This window comes from Oncorhynchus mykiss, chromosome 7 (assembly GCF_057628025.1).
Source record: "Oncorhynchus mykiss isolate SJ-2025 chromosome 7, ASM5762802v1, whole genome shotgun sequence".
NCBI classification, from domain to species: Eukaryota; Metazoa; Chordata; class Actinopteri; order Salmoniformes; family Salmonidae; genus Oncorhynchus; species Oncorhynchus mykiss.
Genome location: NC_143028.1, coordinates 72,160,680 through 72,185,842, shown reverse-complemented (window position 1 = coordinate 72,185,842; position 25,163 = coordinate 72,160,680). Strand labels below are relative to the sequence as shown.

Sequence of the window (25,163 nt, the reverse complement as noted above, 5' to 3'; positions counted from 1 at the left end):
TGCTCAAGACTGAATGTAAGGCCTGACCTCCAGATGTACTAGATCCATTTCAAGAGCAGAGATACTGTTTATGGAGAGGAAGAAGTAGAAAAAGTGGCCACAACAACACATTGAGCCGTGTTCCAACACAACATGATACAAATATATACAGTAGAAAAAGATTGTCACAACAACACCAATACAACAACATACACACCGATACAGCAACTCTGATATATATGCCAATATATACACCAACTATATATACCAATAGTAAAGGGAGGAGGTGAGGGCCCAGGGACTGTGGTGCCAGGAAAATCACCTCTCACCCAATGTCAATAAAACAAAGGAGCTGATCGTGGACTTCAGGAAACAGCAGAGGGAACACACCCCATCCACATCGTCAGGATAGCAGGAGAAGATGGAAAGCTTAAAGTTACTCAGCGTACACATCACTGACAAACTGAAATGGTCCACTCACACAGACAGTGTGGTGAAGAAGGCGCAGCAGCACCTCTTCAACCTTAGGGAGGCTGAAGAAATTTGGATTGGCACCTAAAACCCTCACAAACTTTAACAGATGCACAATTGAGAGCATCCTGTTATGCTGTATCACCATCTGGTACGGAAACTGTACTGCCGGCAAACGCAGGGCTCTCCAGAGGGTGGTGCAGTCTGCCCAACACGTCACCGGGGTCAAACTACCTGCCCTCCAGGACACCTACAGCAGCCGATGTCACAGGAAGGCAAAAAGGACAACAACCACCCGAGCCACTGCCTATTTACCCCGCTATCATCCAGAAGGCGAGGTCAGTACAGGTGAATCAAAGCTGGGACCGAGGCCATCCGACTGTTAAATAGCCATTACTAGCACATTCGAGGCTGCTGCCCTATATACATAGACTTGAAGTCACTGGCCTCTTTAATAATTGGAACACTAGTCACTTTAATTGTCACACCCTGATCTGTTTCACGTCTTTATGCTTGTCTCCACCCCCCTCCAGGTGTCGCCAATCTTCCCCATTATCCCCTGTGTCTTTATACCTGTGTTCTCTGTTTGTCTGTTGCCAGTTCATTTTGTTCATGAAGCCTACTAGAGTTTGTTCCCCTGCTCATGACTGTTTCTTGCTCCTGTATTCTAGTCCTTCCCGGTTTTGACCGTTATGCCTGCCCTGAACCTGAGCCTGCCTGCTGTTCTATACCTTACTGGCTTATTGACCCCTGCCTGCCCTGACCCTGAGACTGCCTGTTGTTCTGTACCTTACTGGCTTATTGACCCCTGACCCTGAGACTGCCTGCCGTTCTGTACCTTACTGGCTTATTGACCCCTGACCCTGAGACTGCCTGCCGTTCTGTACCTTACTGGCTTATTGACCCCTGACCCTGAGACTGCCTGCCATTCTGTACCTTACCCCACCTTACTGGCTTATTGACCCCTGACCCTGAGACTGCCTGCCGTTCTGTACCTTACCCCACCTTACTGTCTTATTGACCTCTGCTTGCCCTGACCCTGAGACTGCCTGTTGTTCTGTACCTTACCTCACCTTACTGGCTTATTGACCCCTGACCCTGAGACTGCCTGCTGTTCTGTACCCTTTGTACCCTCTCTGTATTATTGACCCCTGCCTGCCGTGACCATGACCCTGACCCTGACCCTGACCCTGCCTTCTGTTCTGTACCCTTTGCACCCTCTCTGTATTATTGACCCCTGCCTGCCCTGACCCTGACCCTGGCCCTGCCTGCTGTTCTGTACCCTTTGCACCCTCTCTGTATTATTGACCCCTGCCTGCCCTGACCCTGACCCTGCCTTCTGTTCTGTACCCTTTGCACCCTCTCTGTATTATTGACCCCTCACTGCCTTTGACCTGTCGTTTGCCTGCCATTTGCCTGCACCTGTTTTAGTAATAAACATTTGATTTTTCAACATGTGTCTGCATCTGGGTCATACCTGAAACTTGATATTAATGATGTTTACATATTTTGCATTACTTATTTAAAAAAAAAATATATATATATATTTCACCTTTATTTAACCAGGTAGGCCAGTTGAAAACAAGTTCTCATTTACAATTGCGACCTGGCCAAGATAAAGCAAAGCAGTGCGACAAAAAACATCAACACAGAGTTACACATGGGATAAGCAAAGGTACAGTCAATAACAACAGAAAAGTCTATATACAGTGTGTGCAAATGGAGTAAGGAGGTAAGGCAATAAATAGGCCATAGTAGCAAAGTAATTACAATATAGCAAATTAACTGGAGTGATAGATGTGCAGATGATGATGTGCAAGTAGAAATACTGGTGTGCAAAAGAGCAAAAAAAGTCAATAAAAACAATATGGTGAAGAGGTAGGTAGTTGGATGGGTTATTTACAGATGGGCTGTGTACAGCGGCAGCGATCGGTGATCTGCTCAGATAGCTGATGCTTAAAGTTAGTGAGGGAGATATAAGTCTCCAACTTCAGCGATTTTTGCAATTCGTTCCAGTCATTGGCAGCAGAGAACTGGAAGGAAAGGAGGTGTTGGCTTTGGGGATGACCAGTGAGATATACCTGCTGGAGCACGTGCTACGGGTGGGTGTTGTTATGGTGACCAGTGAGCTGGCATAAGGCGGAGTTTTACCTAGCAAAGACTTATAGATGACCTGGAGCCAGTGGGTCTGGCGAAGAATATGTAGCGAGGGCCAGCCGACGAGAGCATACAGGTCGCAGTGGTGGGTAGTAAATGGGGCATTGGTGACAAAATGGATGGCACTGTGATAGACTGCATCCAGTTTGCTGAGCAGTGTGTTGGAGGCTATTTTGTAAATGATATCGCCGAAGTCGAGGATCGGTAAGATAGTCCGTTTTTGAGGGTTTGTTTGGCAGCGTGAATGAAGGAGGCTTTGTTGCGAAATAGGAAGCAGGTTCTAGATTTAATTTTGGATTGGAGATGCTTAATATGAGTCCGGAAGGAGAGTTTACAGTCTAGCCAGACACCTAGGTATTTGTAGTTGTCCACATATTCTAGGTCAGAACCGTCCAGAGTAGTGATGCTAGTCGGGCGGGTGGGTACGGGCAGTGATCGGTTGAAGAGCATGCATTTAGTTTTACTAGCATTTAAGAGCAGTTGGAGGCCACGGAAGGAGTGTTGTATGGCATTGAAGCTTGTTTGGAGGTTTGTTAACACAGTGTCCAAAGAAGGGCCAGATGTATACAGAATGGTGTCGTCTGAGTAGAGGTGGATCAGGGAATCACCCACAGCAAGAGCAACATCATTGATGTATACAGAGAAAAGAGTCGGCCCGAGAATTTAACCCTGCGACACCCCCATAGAGACTGCCAGAGGTCCGGACAACAGGCCCTCCGATTTGACACACTGAACTCAATCAGAGAAGTAGTTGGAGAACCAGGCGAGGCAGTCATTTGAGAAACCAAGGCTGTCGAGTCTGCCGATAAGCATACGGTGATTGACAGAGTCAAAAGCCTTGGCCAGGTCGATGAAGACGTCTTTTATCGATGGCGGTTATGATATCATTTAGTACCTTGAGCACAGCGGAGAAGGTACGGTGGGATTCTAAATGGTCAGTGATCTGTTTGTTAACTTGGCTTTCGAAGACTTTGGAAAGGCCAGGCAGGATGGACATAGGTCTATATCAGTTTGGGTCTAGAGTGTCAACCCCATATACATCTCATACGTATATACTGTAAAGCTCCGCCTTATCTCAGTTCACTGGTTACGATGGCAACACCCATCCGTAGCACGCGCTCCAGCAGGTGTATCTCACTGATCATCCCTAAAGCCAACACCTCATTTGGCCGCCTTTCGTTCCAGTTCTCTGCTGCCTGTGATTGGAACGAATTGCAAAAATCGCTGAAGTTGGAGACTTTTATCTCCCTCACCAACTTCAAACATCTGCTATCTGAGCAGCTAACCGATCGCTGCAGCTGTACATAGTCTATTGGTAAATAGCCCACCCATTTTCACCTACCTCATCCCCATACTGTTTTTATTTATTTATTTTTCTGCTCTTTTGCACACCAATATCTCTATCTCTACCTTTACATAACCATCTGATCATTTATCACTCCAGTGTTAATCTGCATAATTGTAATTATTTGCCTACCTTCTCATGCCTTTTGCACACAATGTATATATAGACTCCCCTTTTTTCTACTGTGTTATTGACTTGTTAATTGTTTACTCCATGTGTAACTCTGTGTTGTCTGTTCACACTGCTATGCCTTATCTTGGCCAGGTCGCAGTTGCAAATGAGAACTTGTTCTCAACTAGCCTACCTGGTTAAATAAAGGTGAAATAAAAAATTAAAAAAAATAAAAAAAAATCTATCCTATTCTACTGTATCTTAATCTATGCTGCTCTGACATTGCTTGTCAAAAAAGTAATATACTCTTAATTCTATTTACTTTACTTTACTTTAGATTGTGTCTATTGTTATATATTACTTGTTAGATATTACTGCCCTGTTGGAGCTAGAAACACAAGCCTTTTGCTACACCCAAAATAACATGTGCTAAACACGTGTATGTGACAAACAAAATTTGATTTGATTCTGATTCTGATTTGAACACTAAAACATACATCAATATATGCCAACTATATACACCAACACTAATATATACACCAATATATACACAACTATATACACCATCAGTAATATATACACCAATATATAAACCAACTATATACACCAACACTAATATATACACCAAAGTATAAACCAACTATATACACCAACACTAATATATACACCAATATATACACAACTATATACACCATCAGTAGTATATACACCAATATATAAACCAACTATATACACCATCAGTAATATATGCACCAATATATAGAACTATATACACCATATAGAACTATATACACCAACATATAGAACTATATACACCATCAGTAATATACACCAACATATAGAACTATATACACCATCAGTAATATATACACCAATATATAAACCAACTATATACACCATCAGTAATATACACCAACATGTAGAACTATATACACCATCAGTAATATATACACCAATATATAAACCAACTATATACACCATCAGTAATATATACACCAATATATAAACCAACTATATACACCATCAGTAATATACACCAACATGTAGAACTATATACACCATCAGTAATATATACACCAATATATAAACCAACTATATACACCATCAGTAATATATACACCAATATATAAACCAACTATATACACCAACACTAATATATACACCAATATATAAACCAACTATATACACCAACACTAATATATACACCAATATATACACAACTATATACACATTCAGTAATATATACACCAATATATAAACCAACTATATACACCATCCATAATATATACACCAATATAAAAACCAACTATATACACCATCAGTAATATATACACTAATATATAAACCAACTATATACACCAACACTAATATATAAACCAACTATATACACCAACACTAATATATACACCAATATATACACAACTATATACACCAACACCAATATATACTATACAGATGTGAAGTCACATGAGTATAGTGATTAATCATATTCAAATACACTCCTTGCCCTCGAAACAATACTGTGTACATGAGTATTTATACATTTCTCCACGTATACAATCTTGTGTGTATCATGTATTTGGGGCAAACATATACATGACATACAATCACGATGTTATCTAGTACACAATGTATGGATGCTCTTTCTGTATATGCTTCTACAAAAGACAAATTGAGAACCTGGATGATCTGTAAGGATCAAATAAGATGCAGCCATTACTATAAGTGGAAGACATGTATGGCTGTGAATAATAATAATAATAATAATAATAATAAATAATAATAATAAATAATAATAATAAATAATAATAAATAATAATAATACTTGATCAATAATACTTTATTATATAGCGCTTTTCAAAACTCTTGAACGCTTGAAGGTCTCATCCTGTTTAGTGTCGCCACGAAAATACCTCCATGTCCTCTATATGGCTACATTAAAAGACTCTCAAAAGACACCATAATTCAAAGGAAACCATAGTTATTTTGTGAAATATCAAATATCCATATTTACTGTCTGGATAATACTTTTCATAGTATTAAAAAAGCTGATATTTGTTTTTTTTATATCATTTCCAAAGCCATAATTGTGTGTATTGATGATACAGTATGACCAAGTATACAATCAGATATGCTGGTCCTAAGTTAATACCTTGAACTCTCAGTCTCTATACAGTTTCTGTATAAAAAAAGTCAATTTAATTTTCTCAGTTAAAATGACAAGTTTGTTTCTCTGACCAGGTACATGAAAGTGTCTCTACTCTCTATACAGACAGTTTCATTATACTGATGGTGTATACAGTACATGATAAATATGGCCCAAAATGCACCCTATTCCCTACATAGTGCACTACTTTCAACCAGAGCCCTATGAGCCCTTGTCAAAAGTAGTGCACCTTGAAGAGAAGAGGGTGCCATTTGGGATGCATTTTACTGTTTTATAGAGAATGATCTCATTCCAGACATATGGAAACAATGTTGATTTCCTGCCTTTTCTCATGAATACAATTATGGCTAAGGATGACAACTTGTGGCACACTGAAGAAGTTTGTGTAAAAAGGCTGAGTGAGGCTGTATTCACACATTATAGCAATCAGTGTATTCATATTGGATGTTTGACACTGCTGGATTTACCCACAAACCTTTGTGTGTCAGAGCTGACAGGGCAATCTCTTACTTTACCTTCTTCTTGATATTGCATGTCATATGAAACCAACAGAGACATGATTTACATAGCCTGTGTTGTTAACGTAAAATTTGACTATTCAAAAAGTTACAAAGCAGAAGAGAAGGCAGTCTAGTGCTTTCCCTTGAGCAAAACCATCTATGTTCTCCTCATCCAAACTGTATCTGTTTCAAACTGCAAACTATTTTAGGCATACTAGTCTCCTCAGGCAAGCGACAAGGAACACAACCCTCTGACCACCAGTCGTTGCTACCACCAAATTATGGAGTGGGTGAATCAGTATCAGACCGACTACTTGCAATACTTTGTTGTGTTTGCTTAAGGCTGCCTGGTCTGCCAGGTGGGCGGACCAGTCGTTTGTAGAACTGGTCTACTAGCTCCATTGCAACAGGAAAACTAAATAGAGCACAGATGAAGTATTTGAAATGATTTCAAATAGTATTTCAACCCAGGTGTGATATCAAAGCAAACCGCTTGTGGGGGACTCACCGAGGGCATTTGGCTGGAGGGCAGGTGGCCGTCTTGGGCCAGCATATTGGACATCATGAGGGCGGGCAGCTCCTGGTAAGAGTAGGGGTTGAGCAGGCCGTTGTGGTGGGCCCCTAGGGAGTGGCACAGGTAGCCCGACTCTGGGTCCATCAGGTGGAGAAGGGAGGGCTCGGCGTGGTTAGGAGGGGTGATGGGGGGGATCTCGTAGTCCTCGTCCCCCGCACCGTTCCCACCGCCTCCTCCTCCTCCCTGTCCGGAATAGCTCTGGAAGGACAAACAGAGAGGGAGATGATGTGAGATTGTATGTACTGCCATGAGCTCTGTAGGATTGATGTAGCGCGTAGGTAGGTTAGTCATGAGAACTGTAGGATTGATGTAACGTATAGGTAGGTTAGTCATGAGAACTGTAGGATTGATGTAGCTTATAGGTAGGTTAGCCATGAACATTGTAGGTTTGATGTAGCTTATAGGTAGATTAGCCCTGAGAACTGTAGGTTTGATGTAGCTTATAGGTAGATTAGCCCTGAGAACTGTAGGTTTGATGTAGCGTATAGGTAGGTTAGCCATGAGAACTGTAGGATTGATGTAACGTATAGGTAGGTTAGTCATGAACATTGTAGGATTGATGTAACGTATAGGTAGGTTAGCCATGAGAACTGTAGGTTTGATGTAGCGTATAGGTAGGTTAGCCATGAGAACTGTAGGTTTGATGTAGCGTATAGGTAGGTTAGCCATGAGAACTGTAGGTTTGATGTAGCGTATAGGTAGGTTAGCCATGAGAACTGTAGGATTGATGTAGCGTATAGGTAGGTTAGCCATGAGAACTGTAGGATTGATGTAGCTTATAGGTAGGTTAGCCATGAACATTGTAGGTTTGATGTAGCTTATAGGTAGGTTAGCCATGAACATTGTAGGTTTGATGTAGCTTATAGGTAGGTTAGCCATGAACATTGTAGGTTTGATGTAGCTTATAGGTAGATTAGCCCTGAGAACTGTAGGATTTTAGACCATCTTAGGTGTGTAGGGGAGAGGTCATTTTGAGAACAGTCAATTATTTAATGAGGAAAGGGTGCCCCCCACCCCCCACCCCAGGGATGGTTGTTATGACAATGATAAAGGGTACATCTCCCTATAACCCCACTCTCCACCCACAGTCCTCAGTTACACGCTACCTATAAGCTTCTCATGTTTAAAGTCTCTAGTGCATAACAGTAACATGAGCTTTCAGACATCTGAATACACTAAATGTACATGAAATACAGCAGATCATTTGTTTCCATGTTTTCAGAATAGCAGTATGCATATCTGGAAAAATATCATTCTGAATTCTAAAGTAGGGAAAAAAATTAAATAAATACCTGGGAAATTCAATGGGAACGAAAAAAGCAATTTTGTCTGAGGCACTCTGACTTGACTCCCTCTGTAATGACTGAGTCAAGTTAATCATCACAAATAATATTCCTGTGTCAGCCATTCAAGGGGTTTTTAATCCATTTTTTATGATTCATTTCTTGGCGTATACATAAAAATGTCAGTTCTGAAACATTTCAGAAATCAATTCAATATCATCTTTGTGTAGGCTGTCATCCTCTTCACTGGAGTGGTCATTTATCTAAAGAGAATCCTTTCAGAAAATACAAGGCAAAGCCAAGGAAAAAGGATTCTCAGAGAGCTCTTTTCTACTAAAGTTGAAGTAAATAACTGAAAGGTAGTAGACAGCTAGCTACTGTCAGTACTGTAGTAAGACACAATTATTTCATATCAACCCACCACCAGTCTGTTGTGTACGAAACCGCTAGAACATATTAAGTCAACCCACCACCAATAGCTTTTACTGAAGTGATCAAATAATCTAATGCATTAAACTGGCTATAATTAAGCAATAAGGCACGAGGTGGTGTGGTAAATGGCCAATATACCACGGCTAAGGGATGTTCTTCAGCTTGACGCAACGCGGAGTGCCTGGATACATCCCTTAGCCGTGGTATATTGGCCATTTACCACACCCCCTCGTGCCTTATTGCTTAATTATAGCCAGTTTAATGCATTAGATTCTTTGATCACTTCAGTAATCCAGATGTGACTTATTGCTATTATAAACTGGTTACCAACGTAATTAGAGCAGGAAAAATAAATGTTTTGTCACACACGTGGTATACGGTGTGATATACCACGGATGTCAGCCAATCAGCATTCATGGCACGAACCACCCAGTTTATAATGCTAAATAACCCCTACAGCAAATGAAAGACATAGACTGAAAAATTCTACATAAAAAACCCAGCCTCAATCTGGTCACGACCAACGAAGTTGCAATTGCAATTTATGACTTATTGTAAAGGAGGGATGTAGACGTTGAACGAAAACAACACTTAAACATGCATCTCCTCGCAACTAGTGACCATGAATGGGAAAAGGGGGAAAAAATGTAATTGCATTGTCTGGGAAAGCGTGGATATAAATTTTCTAAATTGTCCTTTGAAGACAAATGTTTTTGTAAACCTTCGGGGATTGTGTAATTGTTTGGTCTAATGGACAAGAAAACAAACATTTCCGGAGATTGAATTTCCCTCATAATTGTTGGAAGGAAACTAACTTGTCTGTTGTAAACATTGGAGCCATTGTGTGAAGTGAGTACCTCGTTGAATCTTCTGGGAGAACTCACATCTCCATGATCTTTCACAATGAGGTTAGACACTAGGTACTGTTAAGTTTGAGGCTGTGTCCCATGGGACACCCTATTCCCTTCATAGTGCAGTATTTTGTTAGCCCTGTTTGGTACGCAGCCTCAGCCTTAACCAGACATTATTCTACGCCTTGACAGGCCCTTTGCACAGTCATCACTTATCTTAAGTGTCTTACAGTTTATGCTATATCATAAGTACAAAGGGCATGTTAATCAACCATGGACAATGTGTTTGGTTTTTCCACAGTAGAAAAACACTTCTTCCAATCAAATCCAATCCTTAGCTTTTTTCAACTTCGTAAGAGAGGGCTAGTGAGTAATAAGTGTAACATTTTACATTACTCTGGAGCCTTGTCGGATGACCTTGATGATAAAATGTAAATATCAAGGACAGTCCCTGTTGAATAGTTGCAGGATAAATTGTTCATATTCTATACAGACTAAGATTGAATGTATAGTACACAGAGCCAAGTTATTCTGCAGCTAATGCATACTCTTCCTCCTTTCCCCTTTAAAAGTCACATCTAAACAATATGTACAGATGTAGGATCTTCATTTGAGCCAGTTTGCTACAGCAGAAAAACAATCCTGCAGCAACAGGAAATTATTATGTGGATTATAATTAATGGACATTTTTTTGTAGGTGTTGATACATTTTTAGTAAAGCAGGTCTGAAATGTCAAAGTGGAAATTAGAAACTTCAGAAGCCTTTTTAAACCTCAAATACACTACTATTTTAAAATGTCCTGCACTGCAGGAACGTTATCCTGCAACAGGGTGATCAAATGAATATCCTACATCTGTAGGCATGTGTTTGATGGCTCACATAGGCCAGAGTCTGTCCTCATTGTACGGCGTCGACTCCAACAAAGGCACCTCCACTATTTCTCGAAGCGCTTCTTCTCTTATGGATTCCATTCTAATGCACAATGCCATATTTTATTTCACACAATTTGTAGGCTTCACTCTCACAAAGGGAAGGGGGGGCTCCTTCTTGATCAGTAGTGTTGGCATTCCATTTGAGAAAACATTTCCACATCTATTCTGGGTATAAAAAAAAAGTTGCAAACATTTTTTTCTACATCTTAAATGGCATCCTATTCCCTATACAGGCTCCTAGTCCAAAGTAGTGCACTACAGGGTTCCATTTGTGACGCAGCCTGTCTGTTCTGTTTTAATTAAGTGCGGAGGTCTTCAGAGAGTTTGGCGCACATTTTAATGCACCTTTCATTTAAGAGAAACAGATGAACAGACAGTTGGTGTGGGGATGGAATGAGAGGGAAAATATCATCGATTGGGAAGCTTTCCAGGTTATCTTTGCTGGCACTGAGCTAACTTTCCACAGTGCTGCTTCAACTAGCTGGGCTCATCAAATGGGACTTGTCTGAACAGGCTGCCTTCAGTAGACAAACGATATCTAGCTAATGATTTGAAGTCATATTATAATATATTCGGACATATCAATTTATGAATACAGTGTGTTATAATCCATGTGGGCTGGGCATCCTGTAGATACACAGCACTCTGATAATTAAATAAATAAATCACATCAAAATATACATGCACTTTACTCCATTTTATCGTCTCAAATGTATATGCAAAATAATAAAGGAAATATGCTTTAAGGTGGAATGGGACCCACAACAGTAAATTCAGGCCATTCCCAGTTCCCAGCATATTGACTATATATCTGTTCTTATATACACCTTCGTAACTAGATGAGTCAGAGGGGTAGAGAACTATATGAGGTTTGTCAAATTATGATTTATCATTACACCCCCTTTTCCTCTTTCCCCTTTCCACCCCAACCCCCCCCCCCCTTCCCCCCCGAGACCAGAAAACAAAGTCAGAGTTATCTCTCGCCTCCATACAGCCTGTTTTTAAGACGAGAAAGGAGGAGGGAGGGGGGGGGGGGTTATCTTTGGGAAGAATTTGGGTTCCTGATCCATTTCATTCTCCTCATAGGAAGATTACGTCTGGTAAATGATGCCATGGACAACACTAGAGCCTACATACAGCAAATGACAACATGGAACAGTCCTTCTCAATGACAGGGTGATGTCATGGCGCTAAATGGCAACAATAACAATGTGATGTAAGAACTCCACGCTGCACAGTATGACTTTATTTCACCTAACGTTAATGGTAATAATTGTGCACATCCGCTGTAAAGTTCATAGAGACGCATGAGAGGATGTCTACTTTCAAAGCATGTGTGTGTCCTGTTTGGACAGCTCAATCTGTGGACAATCCACTCACTTTGTCTTGCTCTGTCTTACTCTCTCTCTCTCTCTGTCTCTCTCTCTCTCTCTCTCTGTCTCTCTCTCTGTCTCTCTCTCTCTGTCTCTCTCTCTCTCTCTCTCTCTCTCTCTCTCTCCCTCTCAATTAAATTAAATTAAATTCAATTTAAGGGCTTTATTGGCATGGGAAACACATGTTAACATTCCCTATGCAAGTGAAGTAGATAATAAACAAAAGTGAAATAAAAAATTAAAATGTACAGTAAACATTACAATTCCAAAAGAATAAACACATTTCATATGTCATATTATGTTAATATACCGTGTTGTAAAGATGTGCAAAGTACAAAAGGGAAAATAAATAAATATGGGTTGTATTTACAATGGTGCTTGTTCTTCACTGGTTGTCTTTTTCTTGTGGCAACAGGTCACATATCTTGCTGCTGTGATGGCACACTGTGGAATTCCACCCAGTAGATATGGGAATTTATCAAAATCGGGTTTGTTTTCAAATTCTTTGTGGGTCTGTGTAATCTGAGGGAAATATGTGTCTCTAATATGGTCATACATTGGACAGGAGGTTAGGAAGTGCAGCTCAGTTTCCACCTCATTTTGTGGGCAGTGAGCACATAGCCTGTCTTTTCTTGAGAGCCAGGTCTGCCTGCGGCGGCCTTTCTCAATATGCTCACTTAGTCTGTACATTTTCAAAGCTTTCCTTAAGTTTGGGTCAGTCACAGTGGTCAGGTATTCTGCCGCTGTGTACTCTCTGTTTAGGGCCAAAAAGCATTCTAGTTTGCTCTGCTTTGTTGTGTCAAGTAATTATCTTTTTGTTTTCTCATGATTTGGTTGGGTCTAATTGTGTTGCTGTCCTGAGGCTCTATGGGGTGTGTTTGTGTTTGTGAACAGAGCCCCAGGACAAGCTTGCTTAGGGGATTCTTCTCCAGGTTCGTCTCTCTGTAGGTGATGGCTTTGTTATGGAAGGTTTGGGAATCGCCTCCTTTTAGGTGGTTGTAGAATTTAACGGCTCATTGCTGGATTTTGAAAATTAGCAGGTATCGGCATAATTCTGCTCTGCATGCATTATTTGGTGTTTTACTTTGTACACTGAGGATATTTTTTTGCAGAATTCTGCATGAAGAGTCTCAATTCGGTGTTTGTCCCATTTTGTGAATTCTTGGTTGGTGAGCGAGCCCCAGACCTTACAACCATAAAGAGCAATGGGCTCTATAACGGATTTAAGTATTTTTAGCCAGATCCTAATTGGTATGTTGATTTTATGTTCCTTCTGATGACATAGAAGTTACCTGTGGCGCTGATGTTTAGGTCGAGGTATGTATAGTTTTTTGTGTGCTCTAGGGCAACGGTGTCTAGATGGAATTTGCATTTGTGGTCCTGGCATCTGGACCTTTTTTGGAACACCATTATTTTGGTCTTACTGAGATTTACTGTCAGGACCCAGGTCTGGCAGAATCTGTGCAGAAGATCTAGGTGCTGCTGTAAGCTCTCCTTGGTTGGTGACAGAAGCACCAGATCATCAGCAAACAGTAGACATTTGACTTCAGATTCTAGTAGGGTGAGGCCGGGTGCTGCAGACTGTTCTAATGCCCTTGCCAATTCGTTGATATATATGTTGAAGAGGGTGGGGCATAAGCTGCATCCTGTGGAAAGAAATGTGTGTGTCTCTCTCTCTGTGGTGTTTATCTGTCCCTCTCTCTAATACAGGCTTTAATTACATCCATCAGTTGTGTTATTTTGCTACAATATCATGTCAGGGATATCAGCATACCACAAAGAGCCTCTCTAGAATAACAGAAAGTGGGCCTGTCTCAACTTACTGCCATCCTACACCTCCCACCTCCCCTCAGCCCCCCATTCTATCTATCCCATCCTACACCTCCCACCTCCCCATAGCCCCCAAATCTATCTATCCCATCCTACACCTCCCACCTCCCCTCAGCCCCCCATCCTACACCTCCCACCTCCCCTCAGCCCCCAAATCTATCTATCTATCCCATCCTACACCTCCCACCTCCCCTCAGCCCCCCATTCTATCTATCCCATCCTACACCTCCCACCTCCCCTCAGCCCCCCATTCTATCTATCCCATCCTACACCTCCCACCTCCCCTCATTCTATCTATCCCATCCTACACCTCCCACCTCCCCTCAGCCCCCCATTCTATCTATCCCATCCTATCTCTCTCTCTCTCTCTCTCTCTCCCTCTCCCTCTCTCCCGCTCCCACGCCCTCTCACCCTCTCCACCTCTCTCTCTCCACCTCCCTCTCTCTCTCTCCCTCTCTCTCTCTCTCTCTCTCTCTCTCTTCTCGAATGAAATTCTATTCAATTCAAGGGGCTTTATTGCCATGGGAAACATATGTTAACATTGCCAAAGCAAGTGAAGTAGATAATATGCAAAAGTGAAATAAATAATAAAAATGAACAGTAAACATTACACTCATAGAAGTTCCAAAAGAATAAAGACATTATAAATGGCATTTGTATATATACAGTAACGATGTGCAAATGGTTATTAAAGAACAAAAGGGAAAATAAATAAACATAGCATCTCTCCCTCCCACCTCCCCTCAGACCCCTTTCTATCTATCTATCTATCTATCTATCTATCTATCTATCTATCTATCTATCTATCTATCTATCTATCTATCTATCTATATATATATCTATCTATCTATCTATCTATCTATCTATCTATCTATCTATCTATCTATCTATCTATCCTATCCTGTCCTATCCTATCTCTCTCTCTCTCCCTCCCACCTCCCCTCAGACTCCTTTCTATCTATCTATCTATCTATCTATCTATCTATCTATCTATCTATCTATCTATCTATCTATCTATCTATCTATCTATCTATCCTATCCTGTCCTATCCTATCTCTCTCTCTCCCTCCCACCTCCCCTCAGACCCCTTTCTATCTATCTATCTATCCTATCCTATCCTATCTCTCTCTCTCTCCCTCCCACCTCCCCTCGGACCCCTTTCTATCTATCTATCCTATCCTATCTCTCCCTCTCTCCCTCCCACCTCCCCTCAGCCCCCTTTCTATCTATCTATCTATCTATCCTATCCTATCCTATCCTATCCTATCCTATCTCTCCCTCTCTCCCTCCCACCTCCCCTCGGACCCCTTTCTATCTATCTATCCTAACCTATCTCTCCCTCCCTCCCTCCCTCCCTCCCTCCCTCCCTCCCTCCCTCCCTCCCTCCCTCCCTCCCTCCCTCCCTCCCTCCCTCCCTCCCTCCCTCTCCTTCTCTCCCTCTCCTTCTCGCTCTCTCAATTCAATTCAAGTCAAGGGGCTTTATTGGCATGGGAAACATGTGTTAACATTGCAGGTGAGGTAGATAATAAATAAAGTGAATATATAAAGTGAAATAAAAATAAAAATTAACAGTAAACATTACACATACAGAAGTTTCAAAACAATAAAGACAATCCAAATGTCATATTCTATATATATATATATATATATATATATATATATATATATATATATATATATATATACAGTGTTTTAACAATGTACAAATGGTTAAAGGACACAAGATAACATAAATAAGCATAAATATGGGTTGTATTTACAATGGTGCTTGTTCTTCACTGGTTGCCCTTTTCTCGTGGCAACAGGTCACATATCTTGCTGCTGTGATGGCACACTGTGGAATTCCACCCAGTAGATATGGGAGTTTATCAAAATTGGATTTGTTTTCGAATTCTTTGTGGATCTGTGTAATCTGAGGGAAATATGTCTCTCTAATATGGTCATACATTGGGCAGGAGGTAAGGAAGTGCAGCTCAGTTTCCACCTCATTTTGTGGGCAGTGAGCACATAGCCTGTCTTCTCTTGAGAGCCATGTCTGCCTACGGCGGCCTTTCTCAATAGCAAGGCTATGCTCACTGAGTCTGTACATAGTCAAAGCTTTCCTTAATTTTGGGTCAGTCACAGTGGTCAGGTATTCTGCCGCTGTGTACTCTCTGTTTAGGGCCAAATAGCATTCTAGTTTGCTCTGTTTTTTTGTTAATTCTTTCCATTGTGTCAAGTAATTATCTTTTTGTTTTCTCATGATTTGGTTGGGTCTAATTGTGCTGCTGTCCTGGGGCTCTGTAGGGTGTGTTTGTGTTTGTGAACAGAGCCCCAGGACCAGCTTGCTTAGGGGACTCTTCTCCAGGTTCATCTCTCTGTAGGTGATGGCTTTGTTATGGAAGGTTTGGGAATCGCTTGCTTTTAGGTGGTTATAGAATTTAACGGCTCTTTTCTGGATTTTGATAATTAGTGGGTATCGGCCAAATTCTACTCTGCATGCATTATTTGGTGTTCTACGTTGTACACTGAGGATATTTTTGCAGAATTCTGCGTGCAGAGTCTCAATTTGGTGTTTGTCCCATTTTGTGAAGTCTTGGTTGGTGAGCAGACCCCAGACCTCACAACCATAAAGGGCAATGGGCTCTATGACTGATTCAAGTATTTTTAGCCAAATCCTAATTGGTATGTTGAAATTTATGTTCCTTTTGATGGCATAGAATGCCCTTCTTGCCTTGTCTCTCAGATCGTTCACAGCTTTGTGGAAGTTACCTGTGGCGCTGATGTTTAGGCCAAGGTAAGTATAGTTTTTTGTGTGCTCTAGGGCAACAGTGTCTAGATGGAATTTGTAGTTGTGGTCCTGGTGACTGGACCTTTTTTGGAACACCATTATTTTAGTCTCACTGAGATTTACTGTCAGGGCCCAGGTCTGACAGAATCTGTGCATAAGATCTAGGTGCTGCTTTAGGCCCTCCTTGGTTAGTGACAGAAGCACCAGATCATCAGCAAACTGCAGACATTTGACTTTGGATTCTAGCAGGGGGAGGCCGGGTGCTGCAGACTTTTCTAGTGCCTGCGCCAATTCGTTGATATATATATATATATATGAAGAGGGTGTCTCTCTCCCTGTCTCCTAACAGGCAGACTAGCTTCGTTATTTATCTGTTACTATTTGGATATGTGTGGAATCTGAAACCTCTCAGTTTATGTTTGGTATTTTTGATGTGACAATGCTATCAGCACAAAAATACTGAGATGACAAATGTAGAGAGACACACAAAAAAGAAGAAAGGTCTAATGAATGAAAGGCGGTGAAAGATACAACATGACAAATTGGCCCTAATTCTTAATATGGTCCAACCATCCTAATTGTAATGGTTTCTCCTTTTAGGTTTTGTCTCTACCATCTGTCTCTCCCTCTGAGGGGAGACCCCTCTCGTCTCTCCCTCTGTCTCCCCCTCTCGTCTCTCCCTCTGTCTCCCCCTCTCGTCTCTCCCTCTGACTCCCCTCTCATCTCTCCCTCTGTCTCCCCCTCTCATCTCTCCCTCTGTCTCCCCCTCTTGTCTCTCCCTCTGTCTCCCCCTCTCGTCTCTCCCTCTGACTCCCCTCTCGTCTCTCCCTCTGACTCCCCTCTTGTCTCTCCCTGACTCCCCTCTCGTCTCTCCCTCTGACTCCCCTCTCGTCTCTCCCTCTGTCTCCCCCTCTCGTCTCTCCCTCTGTCTCCCCCTCTCGTCTCTCCCTCTGTCTCCCCCTCTTGTCTCTTCCTCTGTCTCCCCTCTCGTCTCTCCCTCTGACTCCCCTCTCGTCTCTCCCTCTGTCTCTCCCTCTGTCTCCCCCTCTCGTCTCTCCCTCTGTCTCCCCCTCTTGTCTCTTCCTCTGTCTCCCCTCTCGTCTCTCCCTCTGACTCCCCTCTCGTCTCTCCCTCTGTCTCTCCCTCTGTCTCCCCTCTCGTCTCTCCCTCTGTCTCCCCCTCTTGTTTCCCACTCTCTTCTCTTCCTCTGTCTCCCTCTCTTCTCTTTCTCAGTCTCTTCCTCTTGTCTTCCCCTCTTCCTCTCTCTCCCCCTCTTGTCTCCCCCTCTCGTCTCTTTCTGTCTCCCCCTCTTGTCTCCCCCTCTCGTCTCCCCCTCTTGTCTCCCCCTCTTGTCTACCCCTCTCGTCTCTTCCTCTGTCTCCCCCTCTTGTCTCCCCCCCTCGTCTCTTCCTTTGTCTCCATCTCTTGTCTCCCCCTCTCTTCTCTTCCTCTGTCTCCGTCTTGTCTCTCCCTCTGTCTCCCCCTCTCGTCTCTCCCTCTGTCTCCCCCTCTTGTCTCTTCCTCTGTCTCCCCTCTCGTCTCTCCCTCTGACTCCCCTCTCGTCTCTCCCTCTGTCTCTCCCTCTGTCTCCCCTCTCGTCTCTCCCTCTGTCTCCCCCTCTTGTTTCCCACTCTCTTCTCTTCCTCTGTCTCCCTCTCTTCTCTTTCTCAGTCTCTTCCTCTTGTCTTCCCCTCTTCCTCTCTCTCCCCCTCTTGTCTCCCCCTCTCGTCTCTTTCTGTCTCCCCCTCTTGTCTCCCCCTCTCGTCTCCCCCTCTTGTCTCCCCCTCTTGTCTACCCCTCTCGTCTCTTCCTCTGTCTCCCCCTCTTGTCTCCCCCCCCTCGTCTCTTCCTTTGTCTCCATCTCTTGTCTCCCCCTCTCTTCTCTTCCTCTGTCTCCGTCTTGTCTCCCCCTCTCGTCTCTTCCTCTGTCTCCCCCTCTTGTCTCCCCCTCTCGTCTCTTCCTCTCTCTCCCCCTCTTGTCTACCCCTCTGTCTCCCCCCCCTCGTCTCTTCCTTTGTCTCCATCTCTTGTCTCCCCCTCTCTTCTCTTCCTCTGTCTCCATCTCTTGTCTCCCCCTCTCTGCTCTTCCTCTGTCTCAATCTCTTCTCCCCCTCTCATCTCTTCCTCTGTCTCCATCTCTTGTCTGCCCCTCTCGTCTTTACCTTTGTCTCCATCTCTTGTCTCCCTCTCTTCTCTTCCTCTGTCTCCATCTCTTCTCCCCCTCTCATCTCTTCCTCTGTCTCCATCTCTTGTCTCCCCCTCTCGTCTCTACCTTTGTCTCCATCTCTTGTCTCCCTCTCTTCTCTTCCTCTGTCTCCATCTCTTCTCCCCCTCTCTACTCTTCCTCTGTCTCCATCTCTTCGCTCCCTCTCGTCTCTTCCTCTGTCTCCATCTCTTCGCTCCCTCTTGTATATTCCTCTGTCTCCATCTCTTCGCTCCCTCTCGTCTCTTCCTCCGTCTCCATCTCTTCACTCCCTCTTGTCTCTTCCTCTGTCTCCATCTCTTCTCCTCCTCTCGTCTCTTCCTCTGTCTCTGTCTCCATCTCTTGTCTCCCCCTTTCTTCTCTTCCTCTCTTCTCTTCCTCTGTCTCCATCTCTTGTCTCCCTCTCTTGTCTCTTCCTCTGTCTCCATATCTTGATCCCCCTCTTATCTCTTCCTCTCACCCCCTCTCGTCTCTTCCTTCTTGTCTATCAACATCTCACTCCTCGTCCAAGGTCACGAGGTCATAGTCATCTGATCAGGACTTTTGTGCCATGTCATATTTCATTACGAAACAGGACTCCTGGGTTGTGAAGTCACTCTGATTTGATTGGTTGTCAGGAATTATATAATTTGCATTTAACCTATGTGGCATCAGTTCTGAGTGGCGTACTAATGCATTTTGGCAAAGATTGAAGGCTGCCACAGGAGTGACTCATTTGAAACCTGAGTTATTGCATAACATGCTGGGGTTACATTGAGTGGGGTTTATCAAATAAGAAACAAACAAGAACTCGCTCTCTCTCTCTGTGTTTCTCTCTGTGTCTCTCTGTCTCTCTCTGTTTCTCTAAATTCAAATTCAAGCTGCTTTATTGGCATGAAAAACATTGTGTCAATATTGCCAAAGCAACAATGTATACAATATACGTTGTAATAATATTCTGAACAATATCAAATAATAACATAAAATGGTAGTAAATAATAATACTAAATTAATTACTAAAATAACAACAATATAGTAGAAATGTAACATGGAAAATGAAACTATAACTAACTTATAACTAAATAACGGTCATCTTCACCATTACATCAGTACTACTACTACCATCATCATTACTACTACTAACACCATCATCATTACTACTACTACCACCATCATCATTACTACTACAACTACCATCATCATTACTACTACAACAACCATCATCATTACCACTACTACTACCATCATCATTACTACTACTACTACCATCATCATCATTACCACTACTACTACCATCATCATTACCACTACTACTACCATCATCATTACTACTACTACCATCATCACTACTACTACTACTACCATCATCATTACCACTACAACTACCATCATCATTACTACTACTACCACCATCATCATTACCACTACTACTACCAGCATCATAACTACTACTACTACTATGATCATTACTACTACTACCATCATCATTACTACTACTACCATCATCATTACTACTACTACCACCATCATCATTACTACTACTACCACCATCATCATTACTACTACAACTACCATCATCATTACCACTACTACTACTACTACTACTACCATCATCATTACTACTACTACCACCATCATCATCATTACCACTACTACTACCATCATCATTACTACTACTACTACCATCATCATTACCACTACTACTACCATCATCATTACTACTACTACTACTATGATCATTACTACTACTACCATCATCATTACTACTACTACCATCATCATTACTACTACTACCACCATCATCATTACCACTACTACTACCAGCATCATTACTACTACTACCATCATCATTACTACTACTACCACCATCATCATTACCACTACTACTACCAGCATCATTACTACTACTACCATCATCATTACCACTACTACTACTACCATCATCATTACTACTACTACTACCATCATCATTACTACTACTACCACCATCATCATCATTACCACTACAACTACCATCATCATTACTACTACTACTACCATCATCATTACCACTACAACTACCATCATCATTACTACTACAACAACCATCATCATTACCACTACTACTACCAGCATCATTACTACTACTACCATCATCATTACCACTACTACTACCATCATCATTACTACTACTACTACCATCATCATTACTACTACAACTACCATCATCATTACCACTACTACCACCATCATCATTACTACTACTACTACCATCATCATTACTACTACAACTACAACTACCATCATCATTACTACTACAACTACAACTACCATCATCATTACCACTACTACTACCATCATCATTACTACTACTACCATCATCATTACTACTACTACCACCATCATCATTACCACTACTACTACCATCATCATTACCACTACTACTACCATCATCATTACTACTACAACTACCATCATCATTACCACTACTACTACCATCATCATTACTACTACTACTACCACCATCATCATTACTACTACAACTACCATCATCATTACTACTACTACTACCATCATCATTACTACTACTACCACCATCATCATTACTACTACTACCACCATCATCATTACTACTACTACTACCATCATCATTACTACTACAACTACCAGCATCATTACTACTACTACCATCATCATTACCACTACTACTACTACTACCATCATCATTACTACTACTACTACCATCATCATTACTACTACTACCACCATCATCATTACTACTACTACTACCATCATCATTACTACTACTACTACCATCATCATTACTACTACTACCATCATCATTACCACTACTACTACCATCATCATTACTACTACTACCACCATCATCATTACTACTACTACTACCATCATCATTACTACTACTACTACCATCATCATTACTACTACTACCATCATCATTACCACTACTACCATCATCATTACTACTACTACTACCATCATCATTACTACTACTACCACCATCATCATTACCACTACTACCACCATCATCATTACTACTACTACTACCATCATCATTACTACTACTACCACCATCATCATTACTACTACTACTACCATCATCATTACTACTACTACCACCATCATCATTACCACTACTACCACCATCATCATTACTACTACTACTACCATCATCATTACTACTACTACCATCATCATTACCACTACTACCATCATCATTACCACTACTACCATCATCATTACTACTACTACCATCATCATTACTACTACTACCATCATCATTACTACTACTACCACCATCATCATTACTACTACTACTACCATCATCATTACTACTACTACTACCATCATCATTACTACTACTACCATCATCATTACCACTACTACTACCATCATCATTACCACTACTACTACCATCATCATTACCACTACTACTACCATCATCATTACTACTACTACCACCATCATCATCATTACCACTACTACTACCATCATCATTACTACTACTACTACCATCATCATTACTACTACTACCATCATCATTACCACTACTACTACCATCATCATTACTACTACTACTACCATCATCATTACCACTACTACTACCATCATCATTACTACTACTACTACCATCATCATTACCACTACTACTACCATCATCATTACTACTACTACTACTATCATCATTACTACTACTACCATCATCATTACTACTACTACTACCATCATCATTACCACTACAACTACCATCATCATTACTACTACAACAACCATCATCATTACCACTACTACTACCAGCATCATTACTACTACTACCATCATCATTACCACTACTACTACCATCATCATTACTACTACTACTACCTTCATCATTACTACTACAACTACCATAATCATTACCACTACTACCACCATCATCATTACTACTACTACTACCATCATCATTACTACTACAACTACAACTACCATCATCATTACTACTACAACTACAACTACCATCATCATTACCACTACTACTACCATCATCAATACTACTACAACTACCATCATCATTACCACTACTACTACCATCATCATTACTACTACTACTACCACCATCATCATTACTACTACAACTACCATCATCATTACCACTACTACTACCATCATCATTACTACTACTACCACCATCATCATTACTACTACTACCACCATCATCATTACTACTACTACTACCATCATCATTACTACTACAACTACCATCATCATTACTACTACTACCACCATCATCATTACTACTACAACTACCATCATCATTACTACTACTACTACCATCATCATTACCACTACTACTACCATCATCATTACTACTACAACTACCATCATCATTACTACTACAACTACCATCATCATTACTACTACTACCACCATCATCATTACTACTACTACCACCATCATCATTACTACTACTACTACCATCATCATTACTACTACTACTACCACCATCATTACTACTACTACCACCATCATCATTACTACTACTACCACCATCATCATTACTACTACAACTACCATCATCATTACTACTACTACCACCATCATCATTACTACTACTACTACCACCATCATTACTACTACTACCACCATCATCATTACTACTACTACCACCATCATCATTACTACTACTACTACCATCATCATTACTACTACTACTACCACCATCATTACTACTACTACCACCATCATCATTACTACTACTACCACCATCATCATTACCACTACTACTACCATCATCATTACCACCACTACTACCATCTATTTCTCTGTCTTTATCTCTCTGTCTCTCTATCCCTATTTGTCTCTCTGTGTTTCCCCTCTTCTAATGACACGTTGATTTGACTGGGAGAGGATGCTCAGTGAGGTTGGGGCTAGCCCACCACTAACAGGTCATTATTGCTGTACACTGGAGTGGAACAAAACTTTCAAATGTTCCCAGACGAAACGCAGAGAGGCGACAGGAGACACTGTGCAGACAGTATCATGGGATTAATGAAGATGTGGGTTAAATAAAGGACAAATAAAGTTGGATGAATTTGAATTGGGGAATGATGGGGGCAGATGTTAGCCTAGCTAGCAGAAATAGATTCTAGATTTAATAAGCATTCGTTATTTTATTCTTAGCCAAGACATGATGCAGTGGAGAGAGAGTTCAGTTAACACGCTCACGCCCTTCCAAAGTGATAGTGTGCAGATGCTTTACAGTGAGAACAGTGGAAGCCTCGCTAATGCAATAAGAAAAACAAGTGATCAGATAAAAGAAACAAAGCTCGGGTTTCGAAGAGTCCTTTGGAGAGAGATTGTGACATGCTCTGATACTGACGTGGGTGACAGGGGTGGGGGAGGGGGAAAAGAAAGAAGAGGAGGAGGGAGAAAGTGAAGGATGGAGTGATGGGGGGGGGGGATGATTTCAATATTTCAGATGAGGACCATAATCAAACTCATTGCCTGACAGGAGACATTTAGTAGTAAAAAAATACATTTGACACTCATATTACTTATGTAGAATCCCCCTTGTTTGTCAGTAAAGCATTTCACTGTAAGGTCTACACTTGTTGTATTCGGCGCATGTGACAAATACAGTTTGATTTGATTCGTCACTTCATATCAGCAATGTCTCTTCAGAGGAGGAATCTTTTTGAACACCATTCATTGGTTGCCCTGTCTCTTCTGCTAGGCTTAACAGGGCCACTGCTGCCGTACAGTTAGTTAGATGAACGCATCCCAAATGGCACTATATTCTATATGGGTCCTGGTCTACAGTAGTGCACTGTGTAGTGAATAGGGTGCCAAATGGTACGCAAGACACGAGTTCCGTGCACCGCACATCACAGATAAACAAATCCAATGACATCAGCGCATTGTTCCAGCTCTTCTATATGTATTTCTATCACAGTTTCAATTGTTTTCACGTTGAAGATCAATGCTGGTGGAGTGTGAAGACGATGATTCTACTGTTTCTGATTGTGACTGACAGAAGGCTGATTGTGTTGTTGTGTTTTTATCTGAGATATAAACAATAACAACAACAAGACAATCGTTGAATGGATCTTCAGTCATTTAAAGATCATTGAGGGAAATGACAATAAAGACACTGACACGACGGTCGTGTGGACAAGGACATGTGTATTATACTGGTGATTGTCTGTGCACTGTCACCAGTAAAGGA

General features: G+C 41.5%; 1 protein-coding gene across 4 annotated transcripts in view; it reads right to left on the bottom strand.

Annotated features, from left to right (window-relative positions):
- LOC110528540 (TOX high mobility group box family member 2) overlaps positions 1–25,163 on the bottom strand; it is a 217,309-nt gene that overhangs the window by 70,290 nt on the left and 121,856 nt on the right. For all 4 annotated transcript variants that reach the window (XM_036984125.2, XM_036984126.2, XM_090241935.1 and 1 more), the window contains one exon: positions 7,239–7,502. In XM_036984125.2, the coding sequence (XP_036840020.2) occupies positions 7,239–7,502 (264 nt within the window). The remainder of the gene's footprint in view (positions 1–7,238; positions 7,503–25,163) is intronic.